Raw genomic sequence first — 27,975 nt, forward strand, 5'->3', positions numbered from 1 at the left:
GTGGCGATACCACAGACATGAATAGGGTCGCGAGAAATCCAACACGGTGTGCTTTAGGCATCTTTTGCGGCCCCGCTGAAATGAAGTTCTTTTTTGCCTTCCTCTGGATCAACTCGCAGGATAAAAGGCCGAACTGGATGAACAGATGTCTTTTTTCGGCCTTATGTACTATGTTACCCAATCTGCAAAAAATGTGGACCAAACTACAGTCATGTGCAGGATCCCTTACACGGAGAGGTAGAAAAATCAAGCTTACTCAGCTAGGAAAAAGTGCACCTTAGAGGTGATCAGATTTACATGTGATCAGTACAAAGAACTAGCACAAGATGTATTACAGGACAAGGAAGGGACATTCTTTACATGTGGAAAATGGTGATTTAGACTTTATCTGCACAGGAAAAGGTTCTTTACAGTTACAGGTTGATGGACCCGTGTCTCTTTTTTTCAAACTATGTACCTGTAAAGTTTGACAAAGTGTACGCTTTAAAAAGAAATGGTCTCAATTCAGCAAATGGCATTTATAATATAGAGAAAGCTAATACAAGGCACTTACTAATATATTGTTATTATCTATATTGCTTCCTTTGCTGGCTGGATTAATTTTTCCATCACATTATACACTGTTCGTTTCCATGGTTACAACTAGGGCTGCAGTAAACGATTATTTCAGTCAATCGAGTATTCTATCGATTAATTGAGTATTCTAATAAGAAAATATGAATTAATAGACTGTTTTCCTTTATAAAAACTCATCAGACCCCCTGCCATCAGTCCCCAACACCCTTTGTTCCCCCCTGTATGTTTAGCCACAGTGCTTCAGTTCCCCCCAGTGCCATCGGCTCCACTATCCCCCAGTGCCATCAGCTCTCCCCCACCCAGAGCCATCAGCTCTCCCACCTTGTGCCAGCAGATCCCCCCCCACTTGTGCCAGCAGATCCCCCCCCACTTGTGCCAGCAGATCTCCCCCCCCCTTGTGCCAGCAGATCTCCCCCCCCTTGTGCCAGCAGATCTCCCCCCACCTTGTGCCAGCAGATCTCCACCCCCCTTGTGCCAGCAGATCTCCCTCCCCCCTTGTGCCAGCAGATCCCCCCCCCCTTGTGCCAGCAGATCTCCCCCCCCTTGTGCCAGCAGATCTCCCCTCCCCCCCTTGTGCCAGCAGATCTCCCCTCCCCCCCTTGTGCCAGCAGATCTCCCCTCCCCCCCCTTGTGCCAGCAGATCTCCCCCCCCCTTGTGCCAGCAGATCTCCCCCCCCCTTGTGCCAGCAGATCTCCCCCCCCCTTGTGCCAGCAGATCTCCCCCCCCCCCTTGTGCCAGCAGATCTCCCCCCCCCCCCCTTGTGCCAGCAGATCTCTCCCCCCCCCCCCCCCCCCATTTGTGCCAGCAGCTCTACCCCCCTGCTGGAAAGGTTAATATTGTGGGCCAGCAGGAGACCATGGAGCGGGAGTAATAGCAAGCACTTCACTCCCGCTCTGTGGTCACTTGACACAAAAAATTTGCATCGAGGATTTTTTTTGTGTTGAATTACTCGATTCAATCGAGTAATCGTTTCAGTCCTAATTACAACCACCAAGCAATACAGCAGCGGTGGCCGTGCTTGCACAATATAGGAACAAGCACTGAGCTCTCTGCCGGAGTGCACATAGTCTTGCACTTTTTCCTATAGTGTGCAAGCACGACCACCACGGATGGATTGCAGGGTGGTCATAACCATGGAAACAGGCAGTGTATAATGTGATGGAAAAATTAATCCAGCCAGCAAAGGAAGCAATATGGACAATCACAATAGATTAGTAAGTGCCTTGTATTAACTTTTTCTACATGATAAATGCCATTTGCTGAGGTGAGACAATCCCTTTAAGTATATTATATACACTTGTATTGTATTATGTACACAATGCTATTTGTAATACTATCACAGCCAATAAAATGAGTTTAAAAAAAAAGGTTGAAAAAGAAATACCCAATTCCACAAAAGTTTACTCTCTGGTCGCGCTGTGTAAGATATTCTGGTACAAGCAATTCACCACACCATTAGTAACTGGTCACCTGTACAAGGTTGCCTCACCCAGTGATATTCAGTTATACTGTACATGTGACTAAAGGTGCCCAAACACATTAAAGGTGCCAACCATCTAAAGTGTATGGGGGTGTGCAGACTCCCCTCAGACATCAGATGTTCGACACACTCTACCGAGGAATGGCACTGACAGCTTGTCCTTAAAGTGGACCTGTCACCTCTCCAGACATGTCTGTTTTAGTAACTACTTGCATCCCCCTAGTAATAAACATTCTGGAGTATCTATTCTTATGATGTGCCGCTCCCTTATTATTCCTGCTGGAAGTTATGAATAAATTACTAGTAGTGTTACTAGTTGGGGGTGAGGTCCCTGCAGTCTGACACTGGCAACACTGATTGGATAATGGCAGGCTGCCAGGTAACAGATGGACCCTCACTGCAAACTGCTAGCAATTCATTCATAACTTCTTGCTGGATAATAAAGGAACGGCACTTCGTAGAGTCCTAAGAATAGAGGCTCCAGAATCGGTACTACATACTAAAACAGAGATGTCAGAAGAAGTGACAGGCGTTCCAGAGTAATAAGATAGTTGTCTGTAACCAGGGAGCCTGGTGAAATCTCATGTCCATGGTCTGGGCAGGATAAAGCTCCTGACAGGTTCCCCGTAAATTAGAAAATGATGGACTAAATAGTAAATATGGTGTTATGTTAATGACAAAGTATACATGAAGTGAACAGTATAACAGAAGCAGTCAGCATTTACTAGCAGACATACAGCAGGATATGTAGAATCACTGGGTGAAAGGTCTACGGCAAGCTCCATATGGCACAGATTGCAAATGTCTAATCTGCAGGGGATGGAAAAGAAGCTGGAGATTTTAAAGAGGACCTTTCACTAGAATAGAAAATCTAAACTAAGTATACAGACATGGAGAGCGGCGCCCAGGGATCCCCTGCACTTACTATTATACATGGGCGCCGCTCCGTTCGCCCGGTATAGGCTCCGGTATCATCATATGTTAGGCTTCACCCAGTTGAGCCTGCCGGCGTCTCATTCTCCCAGGCTGTAGCGCTGGTTAATCGCAGCGCTCAGCTCATAGCCAGAGAGGTTTTTTTTCCTCTCAGGCTATGAGCTGCGCGCTGCGATTGGCCAACACTACAGCATGGGAGAAGGAGACGCCGGCAGGCTCAACTGGGTGGAGCCTAACTCTGAAGATAACGGGAGAACGGAGCGGCGCCCAGGGATAATAGTAAGTGCAGGGGGATCCCTGGGCGCCGCTCTCCATGTCTGTATACTTAGTTTAGATTTTCTATTCTAGTGAAAGGTCCTCTTTAATCTACATTTTTAATAAAACATGATCCATACAGTTATTAAAAGTCTTCATACACAGGAGTTATTCTCCAGGCATGGAGACACTTGCATCCCCCTGTAGTGCTGCGAGCTGTTTAATACTGCTGTATATGGTAAAAAATAATGTACCTTTGATTTCATACTGATCCCCCTCATCTACAGAGCCAGTATCAGACAGACGAGTTGAGTCATGTGAACTTATCTGGGAACTGCTGTCCGTCACACCAAAGCCTGTAACAGATAATCATTAGGACAGTCACGGCATTTAATTAAATTACCAGCCACGGCATCTGAGCTTGGTCTGATACAGAGCAGGATAAGTAAGCAAGTACTGCCAGACACAGATAAATCTATTCTCCGATCTTGCAAATATTCTATTTTCATTGTCCAACATTTCTCCTTACAAAAGTATACATGAAAAGATTTACTTTAACCCCTAGTGACCGCGGACACGTGTTTTTACGGCGGTCGGTAATGGTCCTTATTCTAGGCCGCCGCCTTTTTACGGCAGCCTGAAGTGCTGCCAGCTGGGTTCATGCTTTAACCGGATGTACAGAAGCGCCAATCTGGGCTGCTTAACCCCCTAGATGCTGCAGTCAATAGCGACTATGGCATCTAAGGGGTTTAAAGGAAAAGAGCTCCCTCTATCAGGCATCAACACCCTGTGAGTGAGATCACAGGGTGCGGACGTTTTTGCATAGCAGCCAGGGTCCTAATGAAAGCCCCTACGTCTGCCTGCAGTGTATGCCCATACTATCAGAGCCGCAGCCTGATAAGTATGCTACTGACCGTATAATACACTGTACTACATAAGTAGTACAGAGTATTATATAAGCGATCAGGAATTCGGTCAAAGTCCCCTTGTGGGACTAGGTAGTAAAAACAAAAGTTAAAAGTTTAATAAAAAAAAAACTCCAAGTAAAAAAAATTAAAAATACCACTCCAGCCTTCACATCCATAACGACCCGGGGGAACATAGTTAAAAAAAAATAAAAAGCAGAATACCAGTTTTTTTGCTTATTCTCTGTGAAAAAAATTGAATAAAAAGCGATCACATATTGTTATGTACTCTAAAATATTACCAATGAAGTCATCCTGCAAATATCAAGCCCACATACAGCTCTAAAAACGAAAAATAAAAAAGTTATGGGTCTTGGAATGCGGCAATGCTAAATCATATATTTTTATTTTTTAAGCAGCTTTATTTTGCAATAGTAGCAAGTAAAAATATAGATATATTTGGTATCACAGTAATCATACTGACCCAGAGAGTATATATATTATGTTATTTATGCTGCAAAATTTACGACATAAAAACTCAATGACGGTATTGCTGGGGGGGTTTTTCCATCCTCGTCATAAAGAATTAAAAAAAGCTATGTGTTCCCCGTAATGGTGCCATATAAAAAAATAAAAATACAACAAAAAATAGGCCCTCATACACTACACAGATGGAAAAATAAAACAGTTACGGCTCTTGGAAGGCGACGATGAAAAAAAAAAAAAAATTAATTGCTTGGTTGCTAAGGCCCGAAAAGGAATACAGGGGAAGGGGATTTCTCGAATATAATAATTAATTGTGCAAACTGTTATAACTACAATTAGTAAATCAGCCTTAGGTAAGGTGATCCAAGTTCAGTTCATAGAACACAGGAGGCTGGATTAAGATCATCTGGATCCAGCTTTCCTCTGCTGAACCTTTTACTTACTGCTTGACTGTTCCTCGTTACTAGGCGTCTTCCTCGTTCGGATCTGTTGTCGCCGTAGACGGATCTTCTGTTTCAGTTCCCGAATCTCCCGATCACTGTCTTCTTCCTCTTCCTGAAGCTGACGGCTCATCATGTTACATTTCATAAGCTCAATAGCTGCTATCAGAGACTCTGAAATGCTGAAGTGAGCATTCTCCTGTACCAAGAGCACAGCTTGGGTGAGATCGTTTACGCTGTAGTCCAAATGAATGGCAAAAATCCTACATCAACAAAAAGATCAAATACATTTTCTCCATACCTTCTCTAAGTCAGCGCAGCTCCCGAAATCCTGTTCAGAGAGATAACTGATTAATGACTGTCCCTCTGAAGGCCTTCGAAATATCCCATCTGTGGAGTTCAAGTACTGGGAGCTGTCTGCGAAACATAGAAAGAAGGATTTTAAATAAATACATGTTTACTGATGGGATAGTGTGAAGAAAAAAATAATGTATGCTGTTAGTGTAAAAGGGAGGGAAAGAAATGGGACCCGCTCCCATCTCAAAAACAGGACCCCATAAAGTCCAGGCTATTTTCAGAAGTCCCATAACAGTTAAGGCCTCTTTCACACTTGCGTTGTCCGGATCCAGCATGTACTCCACTTGCCGGAATTACACTCCGGATCCGGAAAAACGCAAGTGTACTGAAAGCATTTGAAGACGGAACCGTCTTCAAAATTCTTTCAGTGTTACTATGGCACCCAGGACGCTATTAAAGTCCTGGTTGCCATAGTAGGAGCGGGGAGGACGGTAAGTATGCTGCTCCCCCGCTCCCCGCTACACTTTACCATGGCTGCCAGGACTTTAGCGTCCCGGCAGCCATGGTAACCATTCAGAAAAAGCTAAATGTCGGCTCCGGCAATGCGCCGAAACGACGTTTAGCTTAAGGCCGGATCCGGATCAATGCCTTTCAATGGGCATTAATTCCGGATCCGGCATTGCGGCAAGTGTTCCGGATTTTTGGCCGGAGCAAAAAGCGCAGCATGCTGCAGTATTTTCTCCGGCCAAAAAACGTTCCGTTCCGGAACTGAAGACATCCTGATGCATCCTGAACGGATTTCACTCCATTCAGAATGCATGGGGATAATCCTGATCAGGATTCTTCCGGCATAGAGCCCCGACGACGGAACTCTATGCCAGAAGACAAGAACGCAGGTGTGAAAGAGCCCTTAGGCAGAACAAACTGCACAAGTGCAGTCAGCTCTCCCTACACGGACAGTATAATACATTGTATTACATAAGTAGTACAGTGTATTATATAAGCAATCAGGAGTTCATCTGTCAAAGTGCCTTTGTAGGACTAGGTGGTAAAAACAAAAGTTGTTTCATATAAAAATAAAAATAAATTAAAGCTCCAAGTAAAAAAAAAAAATATATAAATTACACCGAAAAAAATTGCAAAAATAAAATTCCCTCCAGCCTCCACATACTTGGAATCACCGCATCCCTAATGACCCGGTGAAGGTCCCAGAACTCACTTCTGGGATCTGCACCAATCTGACATGTGTAGCATATCCTACCGACATGCCAAAATGTTGAGATGGGAAAACCCCTTTACTTGAATGGAGCTCAGCTGCAGAACTAGCATACAAATCCACACAGTTGTACTCCTGTCCACAGAATGAATATGACCCTTCTTTCTTCTGATCCTGAAGGTACCAGGAGTTGAACCCTACTAATCAACAATTTCTGGCCTACTCCAATGATGGTCTATCCATGTTATATACTGGAAAACCCAGTGCAGTGATTGTAGGTATTGATGGTGCACCATAAAAAAGATTTAACAAATCTGTTCCCATACCACTAGATAAATATGTGCTTCATGAGAGTGTGGAGGTCTGGTCTCACTCTTGTTCTCTGTCGCCAAGCAGTCACTAGAGCTTATTTAACCCAAAGCTGTCAAGCTAATTATTCACTAGGTGTCTAAGTACATTGGGTTCCCTTTAACTGCATTTGGACAGAGACTACCATTGATGTGATTACGCATAAACACAGGCTACTTGTGTAGAAGTGGAAAAGGTAGAAAATGGTCAATGCAAATTAGTAGTGATAGACATGCCGATTTCAGTTGTGTGTCATTCAAGAATTAAAAGTAACATGTTGCAGAAAACCAGCATTGTAATTATTGCAGCACGAGCCTTGAAGAATCATGGCTGCATAATGGTCATGGTTATTCATGAGCTCCAGCTCTTCCTGCCCAACTGCGGACAATTAGCAGTTCTCTCCTAAAGAGAAAACTAGAGAGAAGCCGGTCACTCAGCAGGTGGTTGGGGAAATCGGGAGATTATGAATATCCATGACTCTTCTCAAGCAGCCGTGACACTTTTAAAGTCCTGCACTGCAATAATTACAATGCTGGTTCTCTGCATACAACTTACTTTCAGACTATAATTAACACAAAGCTGAAATCAGCATGTCTTTCAGTACTGTATCCTGCCATCAGTGAGGGCAGCATAAAGTTGATGACAGCTTCCCTTTAAAAAGGCTCTGTCAGCATGATCAACCCAATTAAACCAGACATAGTGCCTGGTGGGGGATCATCATGCTCATTAAAACTAGACCTCTCTTTTGTCTGTATGATAAATAGCTGCAGAGGTACCTGTGGTTTTATTCATATGAAAATGAGCAAGTTTGAGCACCAATCCTTTGAGCACTACTTTGTAACACCCCCTGTGCTCTGCACAGTCCCTCCTCCCCTTGATTGAAAGGGCTAGACATCAGCATACTGAGGACAGAGCTGTGTCCTAGCATATACATATCATATATACTATGTACTATAGCTTTACCACACTGAGATCTGCTCAGAAAGCTAATCTACATATTACTGCTTTATTCACAGGCAGAATATAATATATGTGCTTTCTGAGCAGAGAAAAACCATTCATCTCCATGTAGAAAGGCTATAGCTTGGTGATAAGTGCCCAGTCTTATATGTAAAGACCCTAAATTCAAATCCCAAGAGTGATGTATCGGTATTCAACATTTTTTCCAGTTATTTTTTTCCTCTCTCATTTAACCTGTAATAAAAGGCTAATAATAGGCCTTACAATATATTTGAAACCTTTAATATCTATTATATTAGAAACCTAAAACCTATTACTGGTTTAGGCCTCTTGCACACGAACGTTTGCGCCCCGTGGCCGTGCTGTGGCCCGAAAATTGTGGGCTGCAATACACGAACACCAACCGTGGGGCAGCCGCAGCGGATCGCAGACCCATTCACTTTAATGGGTCCGTGATCCGCCCGTACTACAAAAAGATAGGACATGTTCTATCTTTTTGCGGAATGGAAGTACGGGACGAAACCCCACGGAAGCACTCCGTAGTGCTTCCGTTCCACACCTCCGGATTTGCGGACCCATTCAAGTGAATTAGTCCGCACGGAATGGCGTCCGTGTATTGAGGATCCGCAAATGCGGTCCGTAATACGGCCACGGAGTGCACACGTTAGTGTGAAAGAGGACTTATTCAGAGGCACAATATAGGATTATAAAGAAACCAGTAATATTTATTAACCCTTCAAGCATTAAAAAAAAAACATTATTCTCAATATGATAAGGATATAGACTTTTATTATGTGGTAAATATGGAAGAAAAAAAATATCTGAAGAAAAAAAAATAAAAAAAGATTCTCTCCGAAGATTCAAACCTGGGATCACTACATACAACACTGTACACTTATCACTAAGTTATACTCTTTTCATATAGAGAAGACACGTTTTTTCTATGCTTAGAAGCAAACTCATATTACTGGTGTATTTCTAATCATATATTCTGCCTGTGAATAAAGCAGTAATATGTAGATTAGCTTTCTCAGCAGATCTCAGTGTGGTAAAGCTATAGTACATAGTATATATGATATGTACATGTTAGGACACAGCTCTGCCCTCAGTATGCTGATATCTAGCTGCGTCAATCAAGGGGAGGGGGAGTGTGCAGAGACTTTCTCATTGGCATATGAATACTAATGCAAATCTCTGCAGCTATTTAGCAAAAGAAAGGTATAGTTTTAATCAGAATTAGGCCTCATGCACACGACCGTTTTTTTTTTGCGGTCCGCAAAAACTCTATCCGTTGTACCGTGATCCGTGTCGGTTTTTTCATCCGTGGGTCTTCCTTGATTTTTGGAGGATCCATGGACATGAAAAGTGAAAAAAAAAACTAAGTCAAGTTTGCATTGAAAATGATAGGAAAAACGGACACGGATCACGGACACGGATCACGGACGCGGATGACTATCTTGTGTGCATCCGTGATTTTTCACGGACCCATTGACTTGAATGGGTCCGTGAACCGTTGTCCGTGAAAAAAATAGGACAGGTCCTATTTTTTTCACGGACTGGAAAAACGGATCACGGACGCGGAAGCCAAACGGTGCATTTTCCGATTTTTCCACGGACCCATTGAAAGTCAATGGGTCCGCGAAAAAAAACGGAAAACGGAACAACGGCCGCGGATGCACACAACGGTCGTGTGCATGAGGCCTTATAAGCCCTACCAGGCAGTAGGTCTGGTTTAATAGGGTTGATCATGCGGACAGAGTCTCTTTAAACGCTAGTTATAAAGAACAAAAGTTCTTACCATAATCCACATAAAGTGAGTTGGGAGCATGTGATCTTCCGTTAAATGCATTATTGCCTCTTCTGGAAATATCTCCATGAGATTCTATAGTGAGAGCGCAGAGTTAGGCACCAGCCTTGTAGAACACATTGCCTACTTACAAAAACTCTCCTCATATAAAAACATGCAAACGACAAAACTGAAAACTATACAAGACGATGAGAAGTCAATTTAGAAATCATGTCAAACATAAATCCCAAATAAAGTCCAATGAAAATCTGATACAAATAAAATTTAAATATTACACGTAGAGATAAATCCAACAGTACAATACAAACAGGGAACATACATGAAAAAGGGAAGAACTGAAGGGAATAACACATGCAACATGTCTAAGGGTAATGAGAGAAGCAAAAGCACTGGTCCAGAATGGTTTTACTTTTTACATTGCTTTCTGTAATGCAATGATTTTTGGTGCATCCTACAATACAGCTCCATCAGCCCCACTATGACTAATGCCTCGAGAGTCTGGCAGTCGATAAAATACCGCTACTTTAACACATTTAAGTGGCATTTGATGAACATGTGCTTATAGCATTAATGGGATTATTCTAGTTATTTTATCTAAAGGCAAGGAATCTACTAGAATCATGAAAAAATAAAAAAAAATAAACACGGTCCTGAACCCCCACCATTCCAGCACCACCGATCTGACCTCCCTGACCGCAGCTGTGACATGCCCATATATCGCACTTGACGACTGCAACCAAGGTCCATGTGTATGATGGATGAATTCTGTGTGCTTTGCGCATTCGCAAAGGATAGAACATGACCTATACTTGCCTGCAAAGTGCGGACATGCACACGGACCGCATCTATATTTTGCGGACAGCTAAAACAGGACACAGTCGTGTGCAGGAGGCCTTACATGCATTTTAAAAACTCCCTTCTTGCTGGGGGTGAGGACAGAACTCTCCAAGCTTCCAGGAGATAGTGTCACTTCTGATAACCCTGATGAACAAGTTGGGGAGGTTATTAACCTATTGTAGACTACAGAGAGCTACAATTCCTACAGTCTACATGCTACCAATGCTCCCAAACTTTCACTTGAAATTTGCAAAGGTTCATGTTCTATGTTGTTAAGAAATTAAAGTATTCAAGCAGCTCATGTCAGGGTGGGGTCACAATCTCAGAATACAGTTTTTTCTGGATTATTGGGCTACTTTCACCATTACCAGTAACATGCTGGTCATGTGTATGTCAGACTACTGCATTTTTTCTGTAAAGCCATTGTATCTATACCAGTGCTTCTGATTTACAAATGATTATAGATGATGCACCTGCTACAGGATCCTCCATTATACTAGTGATACTCCGTTCACCTCCTAGTGTCAGCAGTCAGAGGTAAAGTAAGAACATACATTACACCATATAACAGGTCATTTACATGATAGTACATGTACTCCTAAAGTCCCAACATCTCACTATATGAACAGTATAATGTCATGAGCACTAAACTTACCCTGATTTTTTCCAATGGCTACATGAGTATCAGAGTGTGAGCGCATGTGGCTCTTTCCGATATGGCTGGATCCATGACTTATTTGGCCCTCTGAAAAGCTGGAGCGGCGGGGGACAGAGAGCAGAGTGATACTTGGTAGCGCTGGTGTCGTTGGAACAGGAGTGTCAGTTTTTTGGGAGCTGGAGAAGAGATTAGAACTACTGCTGCTGCTCTGAGTCGATGCTCTGCGGCTCATGTTTCCGATTGCCAAATATTCTGGGCCATCGTCTGCCTCACTAGCCAGGTCTTCTGGGCTGGCAGTCTCTTCACTGTGGCTGGTCATAGTGCTGATACTCATTTCGCTCACAGGAGAAAAGGGTTCATGAGGAGACAAGTCTTTGGTGGGCGGCATGGACGTATTCGTAGGCAGTGATACACACTCTTTAGAGATGTTGTTTTGCTGATCTACAGCACTGGAATGAAACCCTGAAAGAAAGATGGAATGGCCGATTTATTAAGAATATCTACAATGATACATAATTGGGCAAGGGCTGTGTAGCACCCAACATTGGAAAGAGAGTGTAGCTTTGAGCGCTGAACCCAAGAACACAGAAGAGTTCTCAGATACAGAGGATTCTCCGTATTTCCACTAGAACCAGGAAGGAGCAGACAGTGATACCTCTGGCACAGGAGGGGAGAGTTAATAAGGACAACCCCCAGACTAGTGATGCTTAGCAAATTCCTGCAAGAAGAGGACAGAGCAGCATGGAGAGTTAGGGTCCGTTCACATATTTTGTATGCACAGGGAAAGCTCCAGGTGCACACGTCTAACATGTCCATGGCTGCCACAGAGTGTCCATGGCTGACACAGAGTGTCTTTCTCAGAGACAGTATGTGTATATATTTTGCTAAAAGTCACTAAAAGGGGTCTTCTGGGAGTAAAATATTGATAGTCTATCCTTAGGTTATCAATATCTGATCGATGGGGTCCTGACTCCCAGCACCTTGCGCTGATTAGGTGTTTAAAGAGGCATAACAAGCACAGCACTGTACATTGTACAGGCCCAGCCACTAGATTGGGACAGAGCACAAATAGGCCATGTGACCAATGACAAACATGACGTCACTAGCCTGGGAGGAAGCATTAGTGCTCAAACTGCTGATCACGTGGTGGGTGGACTCCCAACGAGAAAAAGCAATTCAATACTGAATCCCTAGAAACCCCTTTAAAAAAAAAAAAAAAAAAAAAAAGTTTGTGGGTCTCTACTCTATTTCGTCCTTGCTGGACCTGGTTTGTGGAACTCTAACAAAGTCAAGAGTTTCATCTGATGACTGATAATGTGGTAGGTAGACTATCATTTCTAAAGAACATTTAATAATCGTCATTACAATGGAAGGTTCTTAGTTTTCCTAACCCAATTAGACATAGCCCCTTCTAAATCCCCATTATGTAACCTTTATAGATGACATATTTTGGGCTGTAAATCATTTTTTGATTGGTCTTTGTGAAGAACTCCCCAGTATCCGATCAGTTATTTTACCTCCCTGCTACTTAATCCCCATGGATACCTACTCCTAACAATGGACGTAGACATCTTTGTGTATCAAGGACATGTGTACACACACTTCCAGACACTCCATCTGCTTCTGGCCACAAGACTGATCTACTTAGTGAAAATACACGAGATAACACTTTGGCCATTGTCTTGAAAAAGACACAGTGATTGCTTGTAAGCCATGTGACCAAGCCCCTGTTTTGTGGATTGAGTTTCCAGGACTCCATTGTCTCGCTGGCTCAGGGGAGGAGTTTGATGCTGTTTAAATTGAATGCCCTTGCTTTTTCCATAAAACGTGGCTTGTTCCAGCATGAAGCTTTGGCTCCTGTGTGGATTATTATGCGACACCAGCGATATTTTACTCTGTGGATTCTGGGCAATATTATTTCATGGGAATAAGGGAATGACAGACGGTAACTCATATTCAGACCGTCACAATCTTTATTAAAAATATTGAGCTGTTCTGTCACAAAGGGTTAACGGTTTGTCTAGCTGTGTGAATCTTACTTTTTACTTTCACCTTGTGGGTCATCTAATAACTCTAATTTACTAAAAGGTCATAAAGACTTATTTAAGCCCCATTCTCATCAGTAAGAGAAGAACTGAGCTATAATGTTTATAATGTCAGAGAGCAGAGATAAGGAGCAGTCAGATTAGCTGGCTGATGGAGCAGAGAGAATATTCAGATCCCTCAATTAGAGCATCTCAGCTCTGTACAGAAAAAGAGTCCCATATCTAATATATAAAGCTGAGTGTATGTATGTGTGTGTGTATGTCCGCTAAAGGAATTCACCGCCTCCTGTGACTCAGGGAACATCATAGACTACGTTTTGAGTGGAAATTTCCACCGCTTGCTTTCCAATTATTTGCCAAAAAATATACTTATTAACCTAACCGCCAAACTACAGGAGCCATTGTCTGTTGGCTGTTGTGGCAGCTAGCCTGGATATTCATCAGGTTGCATATAACAACCAATCACAGCTCAGCTTCTATTTTGCTACAGGTCATTAATATGAGCTCTGAGGGCATTCTTAGTATAAGACAGCTTATGTGTGAGTTAATATGATTTTGATTGCGACGCTTAGCCAACGTTGTTGTAGAGGCTGATGTAACTCACATGACCTTAAGTGTATAGTAATTCTTTGGGGTTTTATATACTGTCAATTAAAGACAATAATGCCCCGTAAGAAAAGAAATTGGATCTCTTGTATATATGAAAAATTATTTTTGTCTGTCTGTCCTTTATTCACGGCCAAACGATTGGACCGATCTGCACCAAATATGGCATATAGGTACATCGGGTGTACGGGAAGGTTCTCAGCTCTCTAGGACGTACCGTTCCTGAGATATTCCTAAAAAATGCAAATATGGCACTATCACATGACCTGCATAAACCAATAGAAGCCCACAGGTCTTTCATTCATACGCCAACTGCCCCACACACGGTCACATGACTTATCAGCCAATAGAAGCTCGCAGGTCCTCCAGTCTCGACATACACACAGTTTTACACCAGGTTTCCATAACAACCCAGCCATTTTTCTTAACTGCTGTAGGTCCCGTTTAAAGAGGCAGGGCGCTGTGGATGACATTGTTAAGGGAGCGGAGTGCTGTGGAGGTCACAGTTAAGGGGGGGGGGGGGGGGGCTGCTGTGGAGGTCACAGTTAAGGGGACAGTCCGCTATGGAGGTCAGTGTTAAGTGGGAGGGGCGCTGTAGAGGTCACTGTTAAAGAGGACCTTTCATGGGTCCAAGCATTATAAACTAAGTATCAGGATACGTAGGGCATAGTGCAGGGATCTAACTGCACTTACTTACTATTTTTTCTGGGCGCCGCTCCGTTCGCCCGCTGTGGCCCCCGTTGTATTCTCCCGCCTGGTATGCTAATTTTAGCATCAGAGCAATGAGGAGGAGACTGAGTCTTTCTCCATGGGCGTCTCCTTCTCCCTGGCTGTAGCGCTGTCCAATCGCAGCAGAGAGCATCACAGCCAGGAAAAAAAAAAAAACTCTCCTTCTCCCTGGCTGTGATGCTCTCTGCTGCGATTGGACAGCGCTACAGCCAGGGAGAAGGAGACGCCCATGGAGAAAGACTCAGTCTCCTCCTCATTGCTCTGATGCTAAAATTAGCATACCAGGCGGGAGAATACAACGGGGGCCACAGCGGGCGAACGGAGCGGCGCCCAGAAAAAATAGTAAGTGCAGTTAGATCCCTGCACTATGCCCTACGTATCCTGATAATTAAGTTTCTAATGTCTGGACCCATGAAAGGTCCTCTTTAACCTCCTCAGGACCGCCGTACGCAGGATTGCGTCTTTGCGGCGGTCCTGTTGTTCTGGGTGGACGCGCCGGTGGGTGGACGCGCCGTATTTCGTCACCAGCCTGCCAGCAACGATCATTGGCTGGCAGGCTGGCGATTTTCAAAAAATCAAATCAGAAGCCAGATAACAGATCATATTAGTAAATATGATCTGTTATATGGCTTCTCTGCTGGTCCTTTTCGTCGGTTGGATCCAGCAGAGAAGCAGACTTCACTGTGAGTACCCACCAAACACTGTCCTTAACCCCAGATCACCCTCCATCACCCCCATCACCCGAATTAACCCCTTGATCGCCCCCTGTCAATCACTTAGTGAAAGACAAAAAGTGATCAGTGTAAACTGTCACTTTTTTTTTTTTACTAGTATTGGCTGTTAGGTTTTAGGGATAGTTTAGGCCCCTTGGTTAGGTAGTTAGCGTCAGTTAGCGCCCACCCCACCGCACCGCAGTCACTTTTATTCGCTGATTAGCGTATCGCTAATCAGCATTTGTACTTTTATAGTATCTGTAAGTGATCAAAACTGATCACGGTCAGATCTATAATAGTATTAGTGTCACCTTAGCTCGCCCTCCACCCAAAACGCAGTGTTTGCCCGATCAGGCCTGATCGGTCGCCCACACGTGCGTTCACCCACGCCCGCCCCACCGCAGTGACAAAAAAAATTTTGTTTTTTGATCACTGCACATTCACTTTACACGCACTGCGGCGATAAAAAAAATCAGTTTTGATATTTTTTATCAACCGCAGCAGCCTCCGGTACTTCGCTAGCCTCCCCTTTGTAAGACAGGTTTGCTTTTTTTCTTGGGTAGTCTCAGGGAATACCCCTAAATTTAGTAGTCCAAAATGTCAAACAGGGGGTATTCTTCTGAAGAGGCCTACAGGATTCTGACCCAGTCGGATGAGGAGTGGGAACCCTCATCTGACGAATCTAGCGGGTCAGAATATGAACCTGTAGAAAGCAGTGGCTCTCTGACCCAAAGTTCGGACGAGGAGGTGGAGGTCCCTGGCAGCACCAGGCGTACCCGGCCCCGTGTCGCTAGACCACAGGTTACGCAGGATCCGTTTCAAGAGCAGCAGAGTGGGGCTGTCGCTGCCGGATCACGTGGTGAGGCATACACCAGCAGCGCAGCCCTTCCTGGACCTAGTACCAGCACTGCCGTACAACATGGTGACGTGGCGAGCACCAGAAGGGCAGTTGAAGCTGGTACGGTGGCACGTGCACTAGTTACCCCGTCGCAGCCACCGCGCAGACAGGCCCGTAGAGCCCCTAGAATCCCTGAGGTGCTGGCAAACCCTGATTGGCAGTCACCAACTTCAGCCGCACCTGTAGTTCCCCCTTTCACCGCCCAGTCTGGAGTTCGGGTTGAGACGGCTCAAATCGGTTCGGCCCTGGGATTTTTTGAGCTGTTCTTGACTGCGGAACTCTTGGACTTAGTCGTGGCAGAAACAAATCGGTATGCCACACAATTTATATCCGCCAACCCGGGAAGCTCTTATGCCCAGTCTTTCCGGTGGAAACCAGTCCAAGTTTCCGAACTTAAAATTTTTTTGGGCCTTCTCCTCAACATGGGTCTAACTAAAAAGCATGAATTGCGGTCATATTGGTCCACGAACCCAATTCATCACATGCCCATGTTCTCTGCTGCTATGTCCAGGACACGATTTGAGACCATCCTACGTTTTCTGCATTTTAGCGACAACACCACCTCCCGTCCCAGAGGCCACCCAGCTTTTGACCGGCTCCACAAAATTCGGCCCCTCATAGACCATTTCAACCAGAAATTTGCAGATTTGTATACCCCCGAGCAAAACATCTGCGTAGACGAGTCCCTAATACATTTCACCGGGCACCTTGGCTTCAAACAATACATCCCAAGCAAGCGTGCCCGGTATGGGGTCAAATTGTATAAGCTCTGTGAAAGGGCCACAGGCTATACCCACAAATTTCGGATCTATGAGGGAAAAGATCAGACCCTGGAGCCGGTCGGTTGCCCTGACTACCTGGGGAGCAGTGGGAAGACAGTCTGGGACTTGGTGTCACCCTTATTCGGCAAGGGGTACCATCTTTATGTGGACAATTTCTACACAAGTGTGGCCCTCTTTAGGCATTTGTTTCTAGAACGGATTTGCGCCTGTGGCACCGCGCGAACTAGTCGCGTGGGCTTCCCCCAACGGCTTGTAACCACCCGTCTTGCAAGGGGGGAGAGGGCTGCCTTGTGTAATGAAGAACTGCTCGCGGTGAAATGGAGAGACAAGCGTGACGTTTACATGCTCTCCTCAATTCACGCAGACACGACAATCCAAATTGAAAGGGAAACCCGTGTCATTGAAAAGCCCCTCTCAGTCCACGACTATAATGCGCTCATGGGAGGGGTGGACTTCAATGACCAGATGTTGGCTCCCTATTTAGTTTCCCGCAGAACCAGACGCTGGTATAAGAAGGTGTCTGTATATTTAATTCAATTGGCTGCCTATAATAGTTTTGTTCTCTACAGTAAGGCTGGGAGAACAGGATCCTTCCTCAAATTCCAGGAAGAGATCATCGAGAACCTCCTTTACCCAGGAGGTTCCGTGGCCCCATCCACCAGTGTAGTTAGCCGTCTACACGAGCGACATTTCCCCAGTGTCGTTGCTGGTACCTCAACCCAACCGCCACCCCGAAAAAAATGTCGTGTCTGTAGCAGGAGTGGAATAAGGCGTGACACCCGCTATTTCTGTCCTGACCACCCTGCCCTATGCTATGGAGAGTGTTTCCGGAAGTACCACACACAGGTACACCTAGCATAGGGATTGCATCTCACAGGACAGGCACACAGGGCTATTAGGGCCCTTTTACTCACAGCTGCTGCAAACCTCTCCTTTCACCTGGGATAAAGTGCATAACGTACTTCGCCACATCTTTGGGCGATTTGCGCTTTGCACATTGTCCCATGGGGAAGGAGAGGTTTGTTCTATAAAGGTAAAAAAAACTAAACAAAAAAAAAATTACCGGTAAGTAAAAAAGTTAAACGTTCAGTTTCTATGTTCCGTTCAACAGTTAATAAATTTATTGCGTTGCGGCCTGGTTTTTTCTTTTTTGTTTTGTTTTTTTTACCTTCCAGGTGGACCAACCGATCGACTAGCTGCAGCACTGATGTGCATTCTGACAGAAGCATTGCGCTGCTGTCAGATTACACGCAAGTCGGTGTATGCGGCGCTGCAAGACGAGATTTCTCCTCTGCAGTAAAAGATACGTTTGCCGAGGCATATGAGCTGAGGAGGCGGCGGTGTTCATATACTTTGGCAAAAAAAAATAAAAAATCCCGGCAATGATTTATTCATCCACATCGATTGATGTGAATGGAGAAATCGGGTTTGCCAGGGCATACGAGCTAAGTGGGTATGGATGTTGGGCGGAGCTCCTATGTCCTGGCAGACGCCTTTCCCCTCCTTTTTCTTTTTTTGGCAGAGATTTTTAGATAAATATCTTGGTCAAATGCCAACTTTGTATAAAAAAAATGGGAAAAGTTGTCTTTTGCCAAGATATTTCTCTCACCCAGCATGGGTATATGTAAAATGACACCCCAAAACACATTCCCCACCTTCTCCTGAGTACGGAGATACCAGATGTGTGACACTTTTTTGCAGCCTAGGTGGGCAAAGGGGCCCATATTCCAAAGAGCACCTTTCGGATTTCACAGGTCATTTTTTACAGAATTTGATTTCAAACTCCTTACCACACATTTGGGCCCCTAGAATGCCAGGGCAGTATAACTACCCCACAAGTGACCCCATTTTGGAAAGAAGAGACCCCAAGGTATTTCGTGATGGGCATAGTGAGTTCATAGAACTTTTTATTTTTTGTCACAAGTTAGTGGAATATGAGACTTTGTAAGAAAAAAATAAATAAATAAATAAATCATCATTTTCCGCTAACTTGTGACAAAAAATAAAAAGTTCTATGAACTCACTATGCCCATCAGCGAATACCTTAGGGTGTGTACTTTCCGAAATGGGGTCATTTGTGGGGTATTTGTACTGTCTGGTCATTGTAGAACCTCAGGAAACATGACAGGTGCTCAGAAAGTCAGAGCTGCTTCAAAAAGCGGAAATTCACATTTTTGTACCATAGTTTGTAAACGCTATAACTTTTACCCAAACCATTTTTTTTTTACTCAAACATTTTTTTTTTATCAAAGACATGTAGAACAATAAATTTAGAGCAAAATTTATATATGGATCTCGTTTTTTCTGCAAAATTTGACAACTGAAAGTGAAAAATGTCATTTTTTTGCAAAAAAATCGTTAAATTTCGATTAATAACAAAAAAAGTAAAAATGTCAGCAGCAATGAAATACCACCAAATGAAAGCTCTAATAGTGAGAAGAAAAGGAGGTAAAATTCATTTGGGTGGTAAGTTGCATGACCGAGCAATAAACGGTGAAAGTAGTGTAGGTCAGAAGTGTAAAAAGTGGCCTGGTCTTTCAGGGTGTTTAAGCACTGGGGGCTGAGGTGGTTAAGGGGTGGGTGTAGTCGAGGTCACATTTTAAGGGAACGGAGCGCTGTGGAGGTCACTATTAAGGGGACGGGATATTATGAAAATCACTGTTAAGGAGATGGGGTACTGTGGAGATCACTAATAAAGAGTAGGCCGCTGTGGAGGTCACTGTTAAAGCGGCGGGTGCTGTGGAGGTCACTGTTAAGGGGTAGATCGCTGTGGAGGGTCACTGTTAAGGAGGCGGTCCACTGTTGAGGTCTTTGTTAGGGGGCAGGTAGGGTGCTGTGGAGGTCAAATTTTTAGGGGGCAGGGCACTGGGGGGGGGCAGTTTTAAGGGATGGGCTGCTGCAGAGGTCACCGTTATGGGGGACACTGTGGATATCTTTTAAAGACACGCACAAACATTAAATGAAATAGTGGAAATATACCCATGCAAAGCCGGCTCATCCTGCTAGTTTGTAATAAAAAACAAATAAAAAAAAAGATTTTTAGCTCAAAATGAGTACAATGCAATCATAAATAAATTTCCCCCTAATAATGCTGTTTAGGGTCACTTTAACATTCTATAAACCATATACACGGTACTGTATTCATTAGGAAACAGTCATATTTAGTCAGTGTAAAACCACACCCATACAAGTCATACCATTGCTGGGCATACTGGATGGAACCTGCAGGCTGTTGTAGGACGTATAGAGGGGCTGGTGTGGATTTTCAGTGTATGGGATGACTGGAGTAACAGGTAGAGCTGTAAGACTCAAACTTGCACCGGAAATGGCGAACTCCCTTTTTCCAGCAAGCTAGGAAAGAAAACAAACATGAATTAAAAATATATACGCCATCTCAATGACAGACAGATGAGCATGCATGGGATTCATAGTATTCAGTATATTGGGCAGACTAGATGAGCCAAATGGTTCTTATCTGCCGACACATTCTATGTTTCTATGAGACAGAGAGATAATATGAACAGTGCCATATCAGGTGTATAAAATCCAGCCCCCAGCCATACAGCAGGCCTTTATAAACATTTCTAAAAGAATGGGTCGTTTTAATGAACTCCATGAATTCAGTCGTTGTCCTGTCATGGGATGTCACCATTGTAACAAGTCAGTTTATGAAATTTCTTCCCTCCTAGATATCAACAATGAGTGGTATTATTGCAAATTGGGAGCATCTAGGAACCACAACAACTGAGCCACAAAATGGCAGGGCATATAAAGTTACAGAGCAGGGTCACCGAGTGCTGAGGTGCATAGTGTATAAAAGTCACCAACCCTCAATAACTGCAGAGCTCCAAGCCACAAATACTGTGCGCTGGGAGCTTCATGGCATGGGTTTCCATGGCCGAGCAGTTGCATGCAAGTCTTACATCACCAAACACAATGCCAAGTAGTATCCAAGCACATCACTACTGGACACCGAAGCAATGAAAACATTTTCTGTGGAGTTATGAATCACACTTCCCTATCTGCTAGTCGGATGGGTGAGTCTCAGTTTGGTAAATGCGGGAGAACGTTACCTGCCTGACTGCATCATGCCAAGTTGCCAACTGTAAAGTGTGGTGGAGGAGGGATAATACTGTGGGGTTATCAGCGGTTGGTCTAGACCTCTTAGTGAAAGGAAATCCCATGCTTCAGAATACCAAGAAAAGTTGAATAATTGAATGCTTCCAACTTTGTGAGAACAGTTTGGGTAAGGTCCATTTCTGTTCCAGCATGACTGGGCCTCACTGCACAAAGCAAAGTCCATAAGGACATGGTTGGATGAGTTTGGTGTGGAAGAACTTGACTGGCCTTCACAGAGCCCTGACCACAACCCCATCAAACACATTTGGGATGAACTAGAACACAGATGGTAATCCAGACCCTCTTGTCCAACATCAGTGTCTGACCTCACAAGTGTTCTTCTGAATGAAATGGTCAAAAATTCCCACAGACCCACTCCATAATGTTGTAGAAAGCCTTCCCAGAAGAAAGCTGTTTGGGCTCATGCACACGACCGTATGGCTTTTTCAGTGTTTTGCGGTCCCGTCTTTTACGGATCCGTTGTTCCGTTTTTTTGTTTCCGTTGTGGTTTCCTTTCCTTTCCGTTTTCCCGTATGCCATATACAGTATACAGTAATTACATAGAAAAAATTGGGCTAGGCATAAAATTTTCAATAGATGGCTCAGCAAAAACGGAACGGATACGGAAGACATACGGATGCATTTCCGTATGAGTTCAGTTTTTTTTGCGGACCCATTGACTTGAATGGAGCCAAGCACCGTGATTTGCGGACAAGAATAGGACATGTTCTATCTTTTCACGGTACGGAAATACTGAAACGGAATGCATAGGGAGACACTTCAGTATTTTTTGCTAAACCATTGAAATGAATGGTTCAGTATATGTACCGCATACTGAACGCAAAATGCTGTCGTGTGCATGTGCCCTTATAGATGCAAAAGGGGGAAGAACTCCATATTACTGCATAAGGATTTAGAATGGGATGTTATATAAGCTCCTGTAGGTGTCCCAATACTTTTGTCTATATAGTCAAGATATAATCAGAGATTAGATCTATAGATAGATAGGTAGATCGACATCAAAACAGAATGCTCACCACTGATGGGTCAATTTGTGCCAGTAATCTGGGGTTATTCTGTTCAACAGCTTCTAGACACTGAAACATGGCTGTAACGTGAGTGTCACTCAGCAGGAAGGCAAAATCTTAGGAACAAGCAAAGTAATAGTAAGAAAAACTTTCAGAACAAAGGGCTAATTTTTAGCACTTTAGGCTAACTGAACTTTCACCGAAATCTATAAAACTGTTTGCGGTGGAGTTATAAACCAGTTCTAGGAAGAAAGTATAACTTTTATTTTCCAGTTCGATTCTGACCAATTACAGAAGACATCAGTGTTGTACATAGCATAGCCTGTTCTACACGCTAATAGTACCCTGCTTAATACACTGCACTACTGAATGGCCTACAGATAAAATGCCAACTAAACCTGGTGACTGGGGTTTGCTTATTGCCATTCACGCATTTGATGGCAGAAATGGATACATGAAGGTAGACACAGCAATTTGGCAATAGGATACTCGTATGCAGCCTCCTGCCAACGAAGGGTGAATCATGGAAGGGTGAAGGAGATGAATGCATAGGGGAGGCCTTGCTTGCTGCGAAGTGTTGGATTGGGGGGGGGGGGGGGGGGGGTACTGCTGTGACTACCGGGGAATTAGTGTACATTCATACCATAAAGCACAATGCAGATTACCTGAGTAGAACCTCTTGGTGTACTGTCTGTTACCAAGGAGAGACTTGAGCTGTGTGGACAGACAGTGGAACTGCAGGCTATGGTGTAACCATAACTTGCCGCTGTCCTCACCAGTACCGTCACCATTTCTCTGGCTGTTATCGCAGAAACGGAGGAACTACATAAGCAAAAAGATTTTGTGAGTAACAGAAAAAATAAATTCAAAAAAATCTCTGTCCTGCCATAACCATATAAACTTAAAGGGGATGTCTCAGCAGAGACAATACCTTTCAAAGGCTCCAGGCACCGCTGGCAATCAGCTGCTTTTGCAGGGTGGCGCCACAGCCAAACAGGTATTTGCAGAAAAGTACTAATACATGGTGTCCTTTCAGATAATTAGTGGTCCAGAAAACACAGGGATGGCTCAAGACTGCCAGAACTGGATCCGCCTGCACAGAGTGAATCTCCCTGCTGTCTTAAAGGGGCTGACTGAGCAACCTCTATGAAGTCCATATGCCCAAAGGCAGTATATGGACCAGGACTATCTTTATGAGAAAGCCCCTTTAAGTGGGTTCTACTGACTTTCATCTATAGTCGGTATCAGCAACCTTCGGCACTCCAGCTGCTGTGAAACTACAACTCCCACCATGTAAACATGCTTGGCTGTTCTTACTTAGAGCGGGCTGACCAAAGGCGGCGGATGCCAGCTATGTAACACAGCTGACATCCAGCTGCAATGTCAAAGATCGGAGATAATTCCGATCCCAGATCAGAAGCCATGGTTAAAATTGACCACGGCATCGGAAGGGTTAGACAAATGGAAAAACTTCTATCCTCCAATTGGAGCCCCCATGGTGAAACGGCAGGGTGGTTCTGGTCAGTTACTATGGCAGCCTGGGGCCTTGTGAAGCAAGACGTAATAGGATGCATGTCAAAACCCCACAAACTGCAATAGTATTCTACTGCAGTCTATGGTACAAGCAATCAGAAGATCATATATTTAAGTGCCCTAACGGGACCAGAAATTACAGTTGGAAAAAAAAAAAGTTTAAGAATATAAATAAAACATACCCCCTTTCCCACTTTTACATATAAAAAATAAAATCAACAATAACCATCATAATTGGTATGGCTATGTCTGAAAAATATTTATCATGCGTGTTGAATTCCGTAACAGATAAAAAAAAAATTCATGAAAAAATTAATTAAAAAAAGGGATCAAAAAGTCATATGTATCAAAATGGTACCAATAAAAACTACAGTTCATCCAGCAAGAAATTAGCCCTCGAACATAAAACTATATAAATTTGGCATCGCCATAATCATACTAACCCACAGAATAAGGTTGTCATGTCATTTTTAGTGTGCAGTAAACACCATAAAAAAAATAAAAATAAAAAAAAAACACAAAAAAACATTTTTTCCAATTTAACCCCACAAATATTTTATATGGTAAATTAAATGGTGCCATTGCAAAATACAACTTGTCCCTCAAAAAAAAAGCTCTCCTATGACTACGTGAATGGACAGGTAAAAACAATTTTAAAAAATTATTATGGTTCTTGAAAGGTGGGGATAAAAAGATGACAGTTCTGGTCCTGAAGGGGTTAAACCCCTTACTTTAGGTGTGAGTAAGTCCGAGGTGCAGCTTCAGGGACAGCCTTGACCAATGATGTTTGTGTTGCTCAGCAATAAATGTGAAGTCAATCAGCTGACAACATGTAGAAAGCAACTAAATGATGTAACCTAAGAGGGCAGGACAAGGGTGGAGCTGGATAAAGCTACAATTCAGGAGGACTTCAATATACTGTATGTTGTTAAAAAAATATAATCTGCACATAGTGCTAAATATAATTTTATATCTTTCTAACATAATGGTTCTAATGATGGAGCTGAGAACACAACCATATCTGCCGCATACTAAACACAGTTCATATCTTACCTGCTCTACCTGAGGAGACGATCCAGGGAAGAGTCGTGGGCTGCTCTTCACAAAGTTCCAGTAGTTCTGCTGGTTGCTGTAAACCTGAAGCCAAAAGGATAGGGTTAATAGAAATCGCACATCGCACGTCAACAGTCTTCAAATACATGTGATAAGGTCTGGTTTGCTTAGCAGTCAACATAAGTCCCCGAGTTATCAGACATATTCCTTTCAGCTATCACGACATCTAAGGAAGCTGAAGGACAGCCAGTATATTTGCCAATACAATTCCCACAGGGTTTGTTCCATTACGATTTCCCAGACTCCTGAATATGACCACCTAGTCATACAGCAGGGACCAACATGGCAAGGGCACACAGCACTGGCAGAGTAGACAACTAAGGCATTTGCCACCAGGTGCCATCCAAACATCAATGAATAATGAGAAAAGATCCAACGTGTGCCTGAGGCTACCTTCCCCAGCCACAAAGTATGACTTCTCTTTAGACCCATGTTTCAGAAGTCTGTGCATTACATCAACATACTCTGGGACAGAGCAGTCAAACTGTGTTGTCAATGCCCACCTAAAATTCTTTCTGCTGGCTGGACTCCAGACGATCAGATATCCTGAGGATAGGCCATCAATATAAAAGTTATTGTGACTAATACCGTACCCCGACTGACATCAACTAAGTCGAGCTCACGAGAACTGGGGAATGCACTAGACCCCTGCACAGAGGTCTTTCCTTTTCCATTAGCTGGTGTTCCTGGCTGGCTGAATGCAAGTGTGAAAAGTTTTAAACACTGGTGGACTGCTAGAGGTCCTCTGCCATCTGCTGGCTTGGAAGCAGGCCCCCCCTGTGGAGCTCACTACCTCTGCTATCTTTCAGCCGATGGCTGGTGTGGGGACATGGCCGACAGTAAATTGTAATCCATATTCCTCACAGTAATAGACAACCCCTTTAAGGCAGGACACAAGGTGAAGGGCCCTTTTACATGGGCTAATATTAATGATCAGAAACAATTTTTCACACAAACATTCATTCCAGATCATTAGAAGCTCTTACATGCAGCATTGACTGGGGGATGTTAGGAGAATGAATGACCGTTGCTCATGATCATTCATCCCCATGCACATTTATTATTTGTCAGCAGCACATCACCCTTTACACAGAGCGTGCATAGAGCAAACTGGGAAGTTGGCAGCCACTGTAGATGAATGTAGATTAAACTGGACTTAGGCTGAACTGCGCCAGCAGAACTAACGAGAAGGGGGGCCGTGTAGATAACAGAATAGTAGCCTTCATAGTTTCTGTCAGTTAATTGGCCAACTAGATAAAGTAGTATGTCCACATTAGCATCAGATCATAATTAGAGTCACTTTCAAGACCATTCAAGTAATTACCTGATCACATACAAGACCGTGCTGAAGAATGCTGCTCATGTCTCGGCAGAGTCTTTGAAGGCCACCATACTTGGACCATACATTCCGGCTGTTGCCTGATACCAGTCCTTCCACTGTGGTTTTCAGATTATCCAGGAGCCTCCAGTGCTCATCCCTGCTGAATATAGGCACAAAAAGGCTATTTTATTATCAGAAGAACAGAGGAAATAAGTTGTACAGGAAAACAGAAATCTTGCTGACTTGCCAGCATGTAAGGGTTTCCAGATAAGCAATTTCTGAACAAAAACCCTTTAACCAGAAATAATCATTCATCTGCAGGTTTTAGAAAGAAGCCACATGAGGCCATGAGTGTCTGCTAAAAACAAACACTCAATGAAACATAGCCCTATCATAAAAAAGTGAACTGCCCACTGCTTTACAAATGTCTTCAAGTAGCTTAGTCAAGTGAAAAATCTATGGAGTAGGTCTGCAGACATTTCTAGCGGAGAAACAAATTAATTCTCCAATACATAATCTGGATGTTCTCAATTCTCACTAAGATTAGTGGTCAGTGGAGAACTTGTCTAGGTTTTAAGGTTTGAAAATCAGGTGTAAAACCCAAACAGTGGGCCACAGTTACAAATGTGAGGGCACCTAGAATATGATGTAATTTGTACCAAAATGTGATGCGATCTGGCACATCTAGGTTTAGAAAAGTTATACAACCTAGCAAGACCAGAGGAGTGCGGCTTAAATGGAAAGAGGTATGGCTTTAGTGGGAACCGTGACCCAATATTGCCACCTTTGTCATAAAACTCTGTCTCAAACTAAGCCACCAAAAAGCTGGTATAATGTCAGATAAAAGTGTCTTGTCATGTCTACACTTATCAATCAGCTGGAGCTACTGTGAAAAATCTGGTGCAGGTCTAGACAGACTTAGTAAATCAGCCACAGTGACTCTATAATCCAGAAACACCATGCATGAAGGTATCTCCCAGCAGCCGGCCTAAATGACTGAATGGGGCAGAGTAGGTGGAGGTGCCATTTATGATTTATGGCATATTGTACAGATGGGCCATAACACCCCTTTAAGACATTTTATGTCTAACTGTAAAATCCCTTTGAGTTGAGAATACAGTGGGACTTTTTCTTTGCATCTTTCATATAAATAGCACGTGTCTAGGGCTTTCTCATGCATGTCCCCTGTTCTCATGACCGCTCCAGTTAACCAGATCATAAGACAAACTTCACAAAGCGAACGTGGCCATATGTTGTGCCTGGCAAAGTGCCAAAAGGTGTTTTACCGCATGTAGCATTTCTAGCTCTCTCCAATCTTCATATTTCTATAACCTTGGTATTCCTTTTTGCCAATGGATGAACTAAATTTCATGTACAAGCTTCATATCGCCCAATACACCTTTTGAGTTCTTTTCTATTCATAGGAAGTTCTTTGGACTAGATGAAAACATATGCCTCTCTGAATCTACAATAAAGATCTAATCCATGGGAATCCGTGAACCCAGCAGAGAGCTAAGCTGGCCATACATAGACTTTTGCTGGCCGAATTCCCTGAGAATTATGGGCTCGGCCAACACTGTGTGTGTGAAACTCTCGACTGTGGGGGGAGACAAGGATCGGGCAAAATGACTATTTTCACTAGATCCATGTGTTCTCCTGTAGATAAGACGCCAACATAAGTGTCTGGCAGCAGCTTTCTCTGCTGTCCCCATAAAATACAAACCGAAAGTGTATGTGTATGGGGAGGTCGAGAGCGATAGCCGTTGGCCAAATCATAGCTACTGAATGTGTATGGTCGCCTTTAGTCACTTTCCAGTGTAGTATATTGAGGATTGTAAACTTTAGGGGACATTCACATGACCAAATCCGTTTTGCGGTCAGCAAATTGC

At 43.6% G+C, this 27,975-nt stretch overlaps 1 protein-coding gene across 2 annotated transcripts in view; it reads right to left on the reverse strand.

Annotated features, from left to right (window-relative positions):
- RUBCN (rubicon autophagy regulator) overlaps window positions 1–27,975 on the reverse strand; it is a 55,966-nt gene that overhangs the window by 20,570 nt on the left and 7,421 nt on the right. The window contains exons 2-11 of one of the 2 annotated variants that reach the window (XM_040428419.1): window positions 26,090–26,243; window positions 24,706–24,789; window positions 22,785–22,941; window positions 22,129–22,235; window positions 20,170–20,323; window positions 11,197–11,661; window positions 9,696–9,779; window positions 5,378–5,493; window positions 5,080–5,275; window positions 3,500–3,601 (exon numbers count right to left, since the gene is read on the reverse strand). In XM_040428419.1, the coding sequence (XP_040284353.1) occupies window positions 3,500–3,601; window positions 5,080–5,275; window positions 5,378–5,493; window positions 9,696–9,779; window positions 11,197–11,661; window positions 20,170–20,323; window positions 22,129–22,235; window positions 22,785–22,941; window positions 24,706–24,789; window positions 26,090–26,243 (1,619 nt within the window). Of the gene's footprint in view, window positions 1–3,499; window positions 3,602–5,079; window positions 5,276–5,377; window positions 5,494–9,695; window positions 9,780–11,196; window positions 11,662–20,169; window positions 20,324–22,128; window positions 22,236–22,784; window positions 22,942–24,705; window positions 24,790–26,089; window positions 26,247–27,975 lie in introns of both variants that reach the window. The other variant, XM_040428418.1, reaches the window with a different exon arrangement.

Source organism: Bufo bufo, chromosome 4 (assembly GCF_905171765.1).
Source record: "Bufo bufo chromosome 4, aBufBuf1.1, whole genome shotgun sequence".
Lineage (NCBI taxonomy): Eukaryota > Metazoa > Chordata > Amphibia > Anura > Bufonidae > Bufo > Bufo bufo.